This window comes from Etheostoma cragini, chromosome 8, assembly GCF_013103735.1.
Source record: "Etheostoma cragini isolate CJK2018 chromosome 8, CSU_Ecrag_1.0, whole genome shotgun sequence".
Lineage (NCBI taxonomy): Eukaryota > Metazoa > Chordata > Actinopteri > Perciformes > Percidae > Etheostoma > Etheostoma cragini.
The window spans coordinates 29,684,194-29,696,869 of NC_048414.1; the positions used below are offsets into that span (position 1 = coordinate 29,684,194).

At 40.2% G+C, this 12,676-nt stretch overlaps 1 protein-coding gene across 3 annotated transcripts in view; it reads left to right on the plus strand.

The window, feature by feature from the left end:
* The window catches only part of zfpm1 (zinc finger protein, FOG family member 1), a 124,468-nt gene that overhangs the window by 43,329 nt on the left and 68,463 nt on the right, over window positions 1-12,676 (plus strand). For all 3 annotated transcript variants that reach the window (XR_004657565.1, XM_034878660.1, XM_034878659.1), the window contains exon 2: window positions 6,533-6,673. Coding sequence is in view for 2 of the 3 variants with exons in the window: in XM_034878660.1 (XP_034734551.1) it covers window positions 6,533-6,673 (141 nt within the window). In the remaining variant the exon portion in view is untranslated. The remainder of the gene's footprint in view (window positions 1-6,532; window positions 6,674-12,676) is intronic.

Genomic DNA, 12,676 nt, shown 5'->3' on the forward strand with positions numbered 1-12,676 from the left:
AGTCTCAGTTTCCTGTTCTTAGCTGAAAGGAGTGGCACCCGATGTGGTCTTCTGCTGCTGTAGCCCATCTGCCTCAATGTTCAACGTACTGTGCGTTCAGAGATGCTCTTCTGCCCACCTTGGTTGTAACGGGTTGTTATTTGAGTCACTGTTGCCCTTCTATCAGCTCGAACCAGTCTGGCCATTCTCCTCTGACCTCTGGCATCAACAAGGCATTTCCTCCCACAGAACTGCCGCTCACTGGATGTTTTTTCTTTTTCGGACCATTCTCTGTAAACCCTAGAGATGGTTGTGCGTGAAAATCCCAGTAGATTAGCAGTTTCTGAAATACTCAGACCAGCCCTTCTGGCACCAACAATCATGCCACGTTCAAAGTCACTCAAATCACCTTTCTTCCCCATACTGATGCTCGGTTTGAACTGCAGGAGATTCTCTTGACCATGTCTACATGCCTAAATGCACTGAGTTGCCGCCATGTGATTGGCTGCTTAGAAATTAAGTGTTAACGAGCAGTTGGACAGGTGTACCTAATAAAGTGGCCGGTGAGTGTATATATATATATATATATATTGGCCTGTGTAGTTGGGCGGTTCTAAGAAACAACGGAACGGCCTGCATAGAGCGGTTTTACCGCAGATCATGTGCAGGTGGCTTTACCCTCTCACTGTCACTCGATATAGAATTGCCACGGAAAATATCGCAATATTATGCTGTATTGATTTTTTTTTTCCCCACGCCTAATGCACTCTGGGAAACTTTTATCACCATCACATTAGATGTCAAGATGTGTGGGGAGGTCAATAAGTCCTGAGGGATTTCAGATCTGTCGAATTTGCTTTGCTTCAGTTTGTCATCCCCGGAGTAATCAATGGGCAGATCCTAAAGGGCTGAGGAGAAAAAGCTGATTATTATTGGAGCTGAATATAACCGATCACTATCAGTGTGTGGTGGTGTGGATGGTTTCTCTCGTGTGAGGGTTGACGGAGGGAACGCTAGCCACGGAGCTCTGATAAGAGCCCATGCAGCGTTGGTGTGTGTGTGTGTGGGGGGGGGGGGGGGGGGGGGGGGGGCTGTTTGATTAAAAGTATTTCCTCAGTGGTGGGTAATTTTCTTCACTGTGATCAATAAGTGTCTCCTCTCCAGTGCGTGACTCTGTGTCAGGTACCTTAGTTTCTGTCTCACACAGCCTCCTCTTCTTCTCGTGCTCTCCTCCTTTTTCTTCCTCTGAATATCTTCCTTTAATGTCTTCTCTTCATAAGTATGCCTCCGCCTCCCTCTCTCGCTCTCCCCTTCTTGCTTTCAGGGTAATGTGTTTTTTGCCGAGGCTTGTGTCTGTCTAATCAGGCTTGTTGAGCATGCAGGTTTGATGTGTGTTGTCTCTGTGTTTAATCAGCGGGCTGCTTGCTGCAGGTTTGATGTGGACGGAGAGTTAATAAAGCAGTATCTTTGGCGCCTTCATCAGCCGCGCCACTTTGTTCTGCCTCTCCTCACGCCTCCAGACAGACAGCTGCAGGCTTTGCGCTGGAACTCGAGTACTCCCTGTGTTAGCACATCTGTCTCGGCCTCATCTTGATGGGGGCTGGGTAACCTTGACTCCTAATATTTTCTTTCAAGAGTAATGTTCGCCTGAAACATCTTAATACATGTCTTTTGTTCCCTTCAAATTGTTTGCGAAGGAATTTGGTGAACTTGTGGATATCCCGTCACAATGGCCAACTACAACTCGCTCAACGCCTAACATGATGTTCATAAGTTTGTTTATGATTTTGTCCGATCAACAGCCCAAGATTTAAAATGTTCAAGCTTAAAAAATGTAGCGATTATTCGAATAATTAGGTTATTTTTCTGCAGATCAACTAATGCACTGCTAGACTGTTTTTCTCTGCTCCAGTTGATTGACATAAATCAATCAATCAGTCTGTTATCAATTCATTGTTTCAAGACATGCATCAAGTTTAACCACCAACCGATTTCCTTTGATCATTTTATGAAGTTTTTGTTACTTTTTTCAACACTTAGTTTTATTCATTGTCAATGAACCTAACTCAAATGACGTACCTAATTTTTGAGTTCAAAAAAGCAGAAATGATTAATTCTTTTTACTAATAGTTAAGATCAGAGGATGATGACTGGGTTATGTCAAAGTTTAGTTGGCATACAGTTTTGTAACCATTTAAATCTTTTTTTTTTCAAATGCTAACAAATTAAAAACAACAACAACAAAATTCAATGAAAGTCTGTATCTGCGAGATGCATGTGTGTTATTTTTGGGCAATTTGATTGATCCAGAAAGACAACGTAAGGGTTATATATACAGTGTGTGTGTGTGTCTGTCTGTCTGTCTGTCTGTCTGTCTGTCTGTCTGTCTGTCTGTCTGTCTGTCTGTCTGTCTGTCTGTCTGTCTGTCTGTCTATCTATATTATTTTTTTTTTAGAGTAGCAGACCAAAATGTGTTCTGTAATATTTAGTAACACAAACAGCAAACAGCTTCTTAAAATTATCAGATTTATATTGTTGTTTATTTATTTGATCCGATTGTCAGATAATCAGGAAACGTTGCTCTTCTAATTGATTTTCTCTGTTTTTGAAACACTGAGTTGTTATTATTATTTTTTGGTTAAAAGATCAGGTTTTATATTTATATCAGTATTTTAAAATTACAACTGAAGCTCCAGTTTCACACGAATTGAATCTGTTGTTGAAAATAATCCAACTGAAGATGCAATTTGTCATTATTGTCTCAAATTTGAAATACTAAATGATTAATCCAAAAGTCATTAATGCATTAATCAATGAGGAAAGTAGTATACATATATAACACAGTATTGTCTTCTAGGTTTCAACCCTCTGAAATCTAAGGGTGTTTTTACAGATATCTTCTTGAATCCTCCTTTTCAGGTTATTTGCATCTAATCTGATCCCCATGAGTTTCATATCATAATGTTCAGAACAAACTCAGCTTTCTGTAAAGCCCACAGTTGTTCCAGAGCAACGTATAAAGAGATCTTTCGGCCCTAAAGAGGAACTCATCTCCAATCATCTTGTGAAACCATACCTTCACTTGTTTTTTTGGGCCTAAAATAAGTTTACAAAAGTACCATAATATATGAATTAAATAGTAAATAGATGTCTACAATGACACTTAGTAATATTGCTTTGTTAAGTATGAGTGTTGTCAACCATGGCTTGGACTCGCCGGTGCGTCTTTGAGGGTTAAATCCATTTGGATCTGCACTCTTCACTCCGCGACGGCGCCTTTATTCAGTCAGATCTCCTTTTAACCTTCTAGAATACATTTTGTTCATACTATCAGTCATTTGTTCCTTAAAATCTTAAGCGGTCCGAAGAAATGAAATAAAATCTGAATTTGTTGGTTGATATGGTTTGCATGTGCCCCGGCTAGAAAAGACTCAACACGCTGTACACCTTCTAGAGAAAATGTATCAAACACACAAGTCTTTCTCTGTCCAGGAACTGATGTGAAGTAGTTTCTAAATTTCCTATTTCCACATTTCTGCGTTCTATCCCACATTTTATTTGCCCTTAAGTTTGGAACTCTTAATAAATGTAAGCTTTAGGCTTTCATGTTCAGTCCTCGGTCTTTAGTTAGCAACCTAGAAAGCTCGGCTGTTCTGTTGGATAAGTCTCAACTTAATTGATGTCCCTCTTACAGAGATACATATGTGGGCTATGTCTTTTTTTCTTTATTATTTCTCCATCTCTTGAATGAGTTCAGTTCAGTCTAATTTTCCTGTGGATATAACGGCGTAACAATTAATAAGGCTTTAACTTTTTTAAACTGGCAAATGAAGTAGAATGTGCCGCACTTATCACACAGGCCCTGCTATCCTTTTTGCCAACTATCCGAGACAGGAAGAGAAGGGGAAAGAGAGAGTATTTCTCCTTGAATTAAAGAGGGGAGAAAGTGGAGCTGAAACTTTTCCGCACCATTTGATGTCTGAAAGCAGTGATGCAGCGATTGTTTCATTTAACCACAGCCGTAATGAGGAAGGAAATCATAATTCAAACTTACATTTTAAACAGGAAATATAATTGGAATTTTATACAGAGAAGTCCCTTTGTACAATTATGATTAAAGGAAAATTAATTGTATGAAAATGTCCTTATAGATACTGAAAATTAGATCTAGCAAAGCTCGAGCGACATAGACCTAATTCTAAAAAATGTTGTGTACAGGAATCAATCTTTTTTTCTCCTTTCTTTCTCCTCTACTTTTTTACGAAGGTCCAAATCTAGCTGTGTTAATTTTATCTGAAATTAGAGTGAAGCATGCAGGCGTGGAAGTTGAAATTAGCCTAAAGATGTTTCATTTACAAAGACAGAAAGACTTTGTCAGCCGGCGATTGTTTCCCCACCATTATCTCTGCCTGCTTTTAATTGCTTTGGAAGTGAAATTAACAGAATTAGAAAAATTGCCTCTCCCTTTTTTCTAACAAGCTTCTTTATTCATGGGTATTGTTGTGTGCTTTGTATAGATTATAGACTCCTTTTGTTCCCGTATTGTAAATATATACGCCCCCCAGTCACGGCTTTAGCCACAAAACAATCCCTCTGTTCGCTCGGCACAACCTAATGAAAATTAATTTACAACCTGTCTGGATAGGGGGAGAAAAGGCGGGAAACGAAGGATAAAAAGAAAAGAAATCCTGGTTGTCTCTCGGTGCCGATTTGGTGTCGTGAAAAAAGTGCCCAGCTTTACTTAACTTTCCAATAAATCATCATCATCATCATCATCATTAATGAGAGTTGTTTTCTTCCACGGCAGTGATTAACCACTACTGCTTCACTCTAGTACTTCCTTAATCCTCTTAAAAGAAATTAATAATTCTATCATGGTATCCTCATGGGAACGGAGAATGAAGCTTGTCATCCGATGCATACGTACATAATAACTGCCTTTTATAATCAGCTAGCCATAAAACAATAATATCTCAACTTAATCTTTAGTCTGAGTAAAAACAACAAAAAACAAACAGGCAACACATATGAGGGTATATTTCGAGGTTTTGAGCTCTTAATGTACCATTACAGCCCCCTGCTGTATTCATCTTACAGAAGGAGTATTATTAATGAAGCAATTTAAAACAAGGCACATTAAATCCATAATAACCGACTCCCATTTTTTTGGATGTAATCTCCAAACAGGCTAAAATAGATCAAAAAGTACTGTATAATTACTATGGTCAGCAGGGATTATGAAACTGTAATTGATACAGATCAGCCCCGCACTAATCACTCTTTTAGCTACAATTTTAGGTATACTGTAATTTGGCTTTAAGGTCCCCTTTGGCTTCTTGCTATCAATCTTCTGGATTAGAGCGTTCAGCTTGTCCAATTTGAAACTTAAAACCATTTTTTCTTTCTTTTTCTGAATGAGTCCAGTTACAAAAAAGGATCAGTGTATCTAGGGTACTAAGTAGCTTGTTTAACACTCTCACTACCTTTTTTATATAAACGTAAAGTGTAATTTTATTCTGCGTTTGTCTCCACAGACAGATCTCTGGAGATCTGTACTTTATGAAGCTCTATATGTTTAGTGATGCTCCAGGGTTTCCTAAAAAAGTCTAACATTTCAAAATCAGGTCTCAAATAATTTCCTACATGCATGTGACGCTACCGCTCCTGCTCCTTGAAATGTTTTTTTTTTGTATTGGTTCCGGGGTATTGTAGTTCTTTCTTCATTAGTCCAAAGATAATTTGCAGTACCCACCCCATCTGAGGGCGGTTTATCGTAAATATAGTCTTTAAATAAGTCTTGAAGTAGTTAAACAATACAAATTCCACTCAGTGGGCTTTCACTAGTTACAGAAAAGAAGCCCGACAAAGTGTCAATCATCTGTCGAGAGCGCTGTGACAAGACGTGCATGGGAATAAAACATTCAGTTGGCCAACTTTGCTAAGTTAGAGGCTGGCTAGTTAGTTAGTTAGTTAGTTAGTTAGTTAGCTTGCTATGAGGTTCAGTTCAGCTTCTTATGTACAAGACAAAAGAATCACTTCATTGGAAGTTCTAAGTGAACAAAGCAGACTGGAGTTCCACAACTACACATATCCTCTACAGGTACAATTGTGGATGTATTATTTGTCCCCCCCTAATCTGTTAGGTTCACGCCCATGACCATGTGCTCTTATTGTTTATGTGCATGTTGTTTTGAGACCCCCTGATGCCATTGGTATTTTTAAACAAAAGAAGAGCCGTTTAGCTTTGGTCTTCTGTTCAAGATTTAAAATCCTTTGTTAATCCCACAGTGGGGTATTTGCAATGTTACAGCAGCAAGGGGTCATGCAAAAAAGACACTTTAAAGATAAATTATATCAAAGTATGTAGATTTACTTAAATCATTAATAACAAATGTGTGTAATATAACTGTTTGAAGTTGTTCTTCATCCATTCACATGATCATATTTTTTTTTTGTTCTGTTTTAAAAATGTCAGAGTCAGAGTCAGTTGTAGTTCTTCAGGTGCCAGGGAGCAGGAAACTTTGTATTTGAGTACCGATTCTTCTTCTTGCAGGTTCCCTTGGGGATCTTGGTGGGGACGAGGAAAACACGCCAGACAACCTCAGCCTATCAGGAGAGGAGGGAGCAGCTTCGGACCCAGATGATTCAGCAGAAGGGGACAGCTCCAGCCCCCCGCCATGCATGTACAACGAAGGTAAGGAGAGGAAGAAAGCCCCATGTGGGCGTAAAAAATCTACAGAACATATTAGCACAAGAATCAATAACAAAGAAGCTGTACCTGTACTACTTTCTAAATTTCACTGTGCACACTGGATACTCCACAGGCCGGCCTAAAAAAAACCCCGGAGGGACTGAACGGCCCCTACTGCAAGTTGTCAGTCATACGGCGAGCACACCGTCCTTTCCTACACTGCGACAAGAGTGTTTAATGAAACATAAAGTGGTTACATTTTCGTAATTTAGTGGCGGATGGTGTAATTTTTACATATGTAAACCGGAAGAAGACAGTTTTGCATTGGAAAAGTGTCACCTACTATACCGGAGGTAGAATTCCTCATTCTCCTCATTTGTTCCTGCTCATGTATACGTGGAGAACTGGCATAACCCGGCTATTCACTAAGATCCCGGTTACTGCTGTGCATGTAAACGCACTGAGTGGTCCTGACCAAATAACCTGCAGACATCTACTATAAAGTGTGCTCACACTCGCAGTAAAATCACCAAGAAAACTACACACGTTTTTGGGTGTTTTTATTATTATACTATTCTATCACACTGACTATAATAACAACTCACACCTCCTCTTGTAAAATTATCCAGATGTTTACTGGCAGTTATTGGTTATTATCAGATTTATCTGCTCATCAAGACTTGATGTCTTTCTTTAATGAACTGACGTCTACCTTTGATCTGTCAGGAGACAGTTAACGTCACCTAGAGACAACAACAAAAAACGCACAAGAACACTTATAAGGTTGCAGCTATCCCTCTTTTATCTTTATTGTGTCTAAACAGGGGAAAAAGAAGAAGAAAAACCTCTGTGGATCAATCTTGGCTTCAATGAACCTGCCCCCTCATGCACCTCTTATCCCGAGCCTCCCCCCTTGTACCGTGTGATAGCAGAGTTTGCAGTCATATTCTTTTGACTTATTCAAGATTTCACTAGCTGTGTTTTTTAATCTCAAAAATTCCTGCTCTTGTGAAATTTTGGGGCTGGAAGTGATAAGTGTCTGTTGGTTGGCTTGGTTTGATAAACCCATGGAAATTCTGTCAGGTGCTAATCGAGACGAGATTAGAGATTAGGTGTGTGTGTGTGTGTGTGTGTCTGTGTTTGAGGTGAGGAGTACGTTATGTGTGTATAAGATAGAAAGAGAACTCAGGCAGACTGCACATGTGAGCAAGTTCGTCTGTCGATAGCAAACTGACTTGGCGTCTTTGTTTCTTAACAAAACCACACACACACACAACCCTCCTCCCCATCCTACTGTTGATTTACTCCCCTCTCTTTCTCTCTCTCTCTCTCTCTCTCTCTCTCTCTCTCTCTCTCTCTCTCTCTCTCTCTCTCTCTCTCTCTCTCTCTCTTCTCTGGGGTTCCTCGGTTGCCCAGCGCTGCCATTATCAGTTCTCTGTAAATCAGCCATGTTTGACGAACCTGCTCTTTCAACCCGGGATCAATACCAGGTCTTTATCTAGCCAGAGCTGGCTAATAAAGGCAAGGCCTCTTATCCACCATCTGTGTATGTGTGTGTGTGTGTGTGTGTGTGTGTGTGTGTGTGTGTGTATTTGTGTGTGTGGGGGGGGGGAGAAGAGACAGAACCACCATGATAAAGAAAGAAAAAACAGATTCTACCAGTAGCAGGTTCAAGCACTGTGTTCTCTCATTTAAAACCACCTCCTCAAGACGCACGCACGCACGCATACACTCCACTTTATTGAGGAAGACTTGAGCATCTGTTCCGTTCATCTCTCTCTGTTGTGGCGGTTTTTTTCCTACTTTTTCTGAGAATTCTTGCTCTACAGCTGCAGCAACCCGCCGAAGAAAGTGGTTCTTTTTTTTAAAATAAGGCAATCATAAATATACATCACAGGAAACCTGATAAAATCCACTTCTGGCCAGATTAGTCAGCATGTGACCTTCCTTTGAACTCTAATTGTCGTGCCCTTGTTTTGACCAATCAGAATGCTTTTTGTGTTTTTTTTTTATCAGAATCTGATCAGTAGTGAGAGAGGAAGTGTATGTGATGCACAAAGAGACGCAGGATCTCTTCTGGTCTTATCATGATGGACAGATATGGACTGTACACATGCAGTAATGTTGCAATGATTACTGATTAATGGATTAGTCAATCGACAGAAAATATGATAAAACGCTTTTTTAAATCATTTCTTACAGAAAATTAGGAAATATGCTAATTTCAGCTTCTCCAATGTGAGGATTTGATACTAATAGGTTTGTGTTTGAACTGTTGGTTTGACAAAACTAGAAATTTGAGGACGTCTCCTTTGGCACAAATCCGTCTTATCAGGCTCAAGTAATGTGTTAGTACTTAGGGCACCAGAGGTTTGGACCTATCAGCGTCCTGTAAGGAGCAACTGGCAGATTCACACATGGGTTAGGCAGTGTTGTAGTCAAGACCACCTTAACCAAGTCACCAAGTCATTACCAAGACCCGAGTGTATTGAGACCAAGACAAGACCAAGACTTTGAGGGGTTGAGACCGAGTCAAGACCAAGGCAGGGCGAGACCGAGTCAAGACCAAGACCAAGGCAGGGCCAGACCGAGTCCAGACCAAGACCAAACAACTCTGCCTTGATACTGGCTCACCTTCCCTCCTCCTACTCCTCGATCTGTCTGCTGCTTTTGACACTGTGGATCATCAAACCACTGGACTCACTGACACTGCTCTGAACTGGTTTGGAGCTGTTTAGCTGGTTCCTGTTGAACAATTGGAACCAGTTCCAACCAGAACAGCTCCAAAACTGGGGCAATTCTTGTTGGCACCTCAGATCAAGTCGAGTCATCCTCCATAACCGGTATAACTATCTCTGGTCAAGACATTCCCCTCTCCACAACAGTCACCAATCTTGGTGTAAGATTTGATCCACAACTCACCTCTGAATTTCAAAAACCTCTGCAGGATCTCCTTCTGTCATCTCAGAAATATTGCAAAGCTCCGTTCTGCACTCAGCTTAGCTGATGCTGAAAAACTGGTCCACGCCTTTGTCTCCTCCAGACTGGATCACTGTAACAAACTTATTATCCTGAGGATCCTGATCACACCCATTCTCCACTCACTTCACTGGCTTCCCGTTTCTGCTAGGATTGGAAACAAGGTCTCAATTCTCACCCACCGGTGCATCTATGGAAATGCCGTTATTATTAACATACAGCATATACACAACTAGGTAATATGTAAAGCTAATATTTGCTAAATCACTTTGGGTGAAGGGTGAAGAGATTTCTGAAGTTTTGGTATAAATGAAGATTGATAACGTTAGCCAGCGTACACTTAGCTAACCTCTCTGTATGCTGCCGATAAATATGTTCGGTGGTCTCAGCTGTGTCAGTCCGTGTTACAGTGCAGAATACACACACTGCTGTGGGTTTTCATTTAGATGTTTTGCAAATAAACTAGGACTCCACGATTATGGCCAAAATGATTATCACGACTATTTGTTGATTTTAATTTGTTGATTTTAACCAAAACATATTTTATTGTCACATAGGCTATTTATAACTGCTTTCACATCCATATTATGCTACATTCTTCTTATGTTGAAGTTGTATAGACATACAGCTGCAACACATGAAAAAAAAAATTAGCTATTTGAAATAAACCAACCTCGACTACTAAAACACTGGGGTTAGGCGTGTGTGTTAAAGAGGTTAGCCTCGATGCTGCATTAGCATCAGTAATATGTAGAGTAGCTCTCCATCTGAAAGGGGCAGGGATAAGTTACAATGATATGATAGCGAGGAAGAAGACTGTTATCTGTACTCACACAGACTGCATCACTGATGGACTTTAAACTTATTTTGCTGTTGACGCTTTAACTGCTCTTCAAGGGGAACCCCCTGACCATGTCCATACTCAAAACTAAAATAAAAAAAAAATAAAAAAGTTGAAGGTTTTTGTTTACCACATTTTAATACTTTGTTACATATTTGTGGAACACCTCTAATTGCATTGAACATACATTTGCATTCATATGAACATGATATCTATCATATAATAAGTGAATATTATAATATAATATTCACTATGTGATGATATTTCCAACCATATTTGGCCTACCTGGGCTCCATTACCAGCACTGCTAATAGGTGGTTAGGCTGAGAACCTGTCTACATCGTCTCACGGAACAGATATGCTTCATTTTTTTAAACAGTTTGTGTAAGCGCTTTGCTCCTGCTTGTTTAGCTTTTGACTTCCTGCATGTGCAACACTGCATTGATTGTGTATTGAGGTGTGAGGTATGTCAAAAGGCTTGTCAGTGTGCAGCAGTATTGTGGCTGAATGGATGCAGTGTAGATGGTGGCAGATGACTGCAGTTGCTACTTACTGTATTGCTTCTCTAGTCAATGTGTAGAAGATTGAAGACTTGAGGCTCCATACCTTGGTACTGTCCAATTCCTTTTTTAAGCTTCATCTGTACCATCAAATTCACCAATGTGGAGATATGTTGAACCCCATGTGTGAGGGTAAAGATATTTAAACAAAAAGATACAAAAGACAAAAGGCTGCGTTACAATCAGAGAGGCAGAAATGTATGGAGGGTTTGTAGAAGTTATAGGAGAAGGCGAGATTGTTGGGTGACTGTCCCCTGCAGGTTTGACAGGGGAAGTTCAGCTTATCAGATTGATGGAGACTGTCTCACTATAGGGAGGGGGGAGGTGGGAGACATAGAGAGAAGGAGGGGGGTTTGGCAGAAAAGTGTCTGTCGACTCCTCCTGATACCTGCCTCCATGTCTGAGATGATATGGGAGATAATATTGATAATATTAAACGCAATAACTGTGGCTCCAGCTCCCCTCCCTCGCTTCAGCCCCAGCAGGATAAAATCAATGTGCCATTCAATGTGATTTATAGCTGAAAATAATAGGACTGTTTAGGCAGGGGGAAGGTGTGTGTGCGTGTGTGTGTGTGTGTGTGTGTTGGTCTGCTTGCTTTAGTGTGTGCACAGTATGTTGCAGTGAATGAGTGTTTGCATGTGGATGGGGTTGAATGGTGGAAGTGACGTGAAGATTGATGGTCTGTGTGTGTGTGTGTGTGTGTGTGTGTTGATTTAGTTGACGATGCAGATCCAATCTCTCAACTGTTACATTAATAACGGCAGAGTGTGGGGGCGTTAGGTTTATGGCTGGTATCGATCGGGCACTATCGCTGTTTATCGGAGCGGGAATGCAAGGGTAAACACCCAGACAGTTAAAGAAAGGGTAAACAGGGCCTTTGTGCAGACAGCTGAGCCATTATCGGGGTGGAGGCTGAAGGAGGCGTGGGATTTCGGGAAAGGGGAGCGAGGGCTTGCAAAACAGGACGATTAAGGACAGAGCTGGGAAAGAGGAAGCAAAAAGAAGGTCTGTAGGCCCTTATAGTTCTAGAATTAGGTAGGTTCATTTCTAATAAAACATCCGAGTTATACACTACATCTGTTTATTGTGCAGGAATATTAATCTGTAAAGAAACTACTAGTTTAAGTAACCAGTGACTAAAGCTGTCAGATGAATGTTATGGAGTAACTAGTAACTAAAGTAACTAGTAACGAAAGCTGTCAGATGAATGTAGTGGAGTAACTAATAACTAAAGTAACTAGTAACTAAAGCACCTAGTAACTAAAGCTGTCGGATGAATGTAGTGTAGTAACTAGTAACTAAAGTAACTAGTAACTAAAGCTGTCGGATGAATGTAGTGTAGTAACTAGTAACAAAAGTAACTAGTAACTAAAGCTGTCAGATGAATGTAGTGTAGTAACTAGTAACTAAAGTAACTAGTAACTAAAGCTGTCGGATGAATGTAGTGTAGTAACTAGTAACTAAAGTAACTAGTAACTAAAGCTGTCATATGAACGTAGTGGAGTAACTAAAGTAGAATATTTCTCCCTGAAATGTAGCAGAGTAGAAGTAGAATGTGTCTCAAATTAGCTTTTAAGTACAATACTTGAGTAAATGTACTTAGTTACATTCCTCCGCTCCACC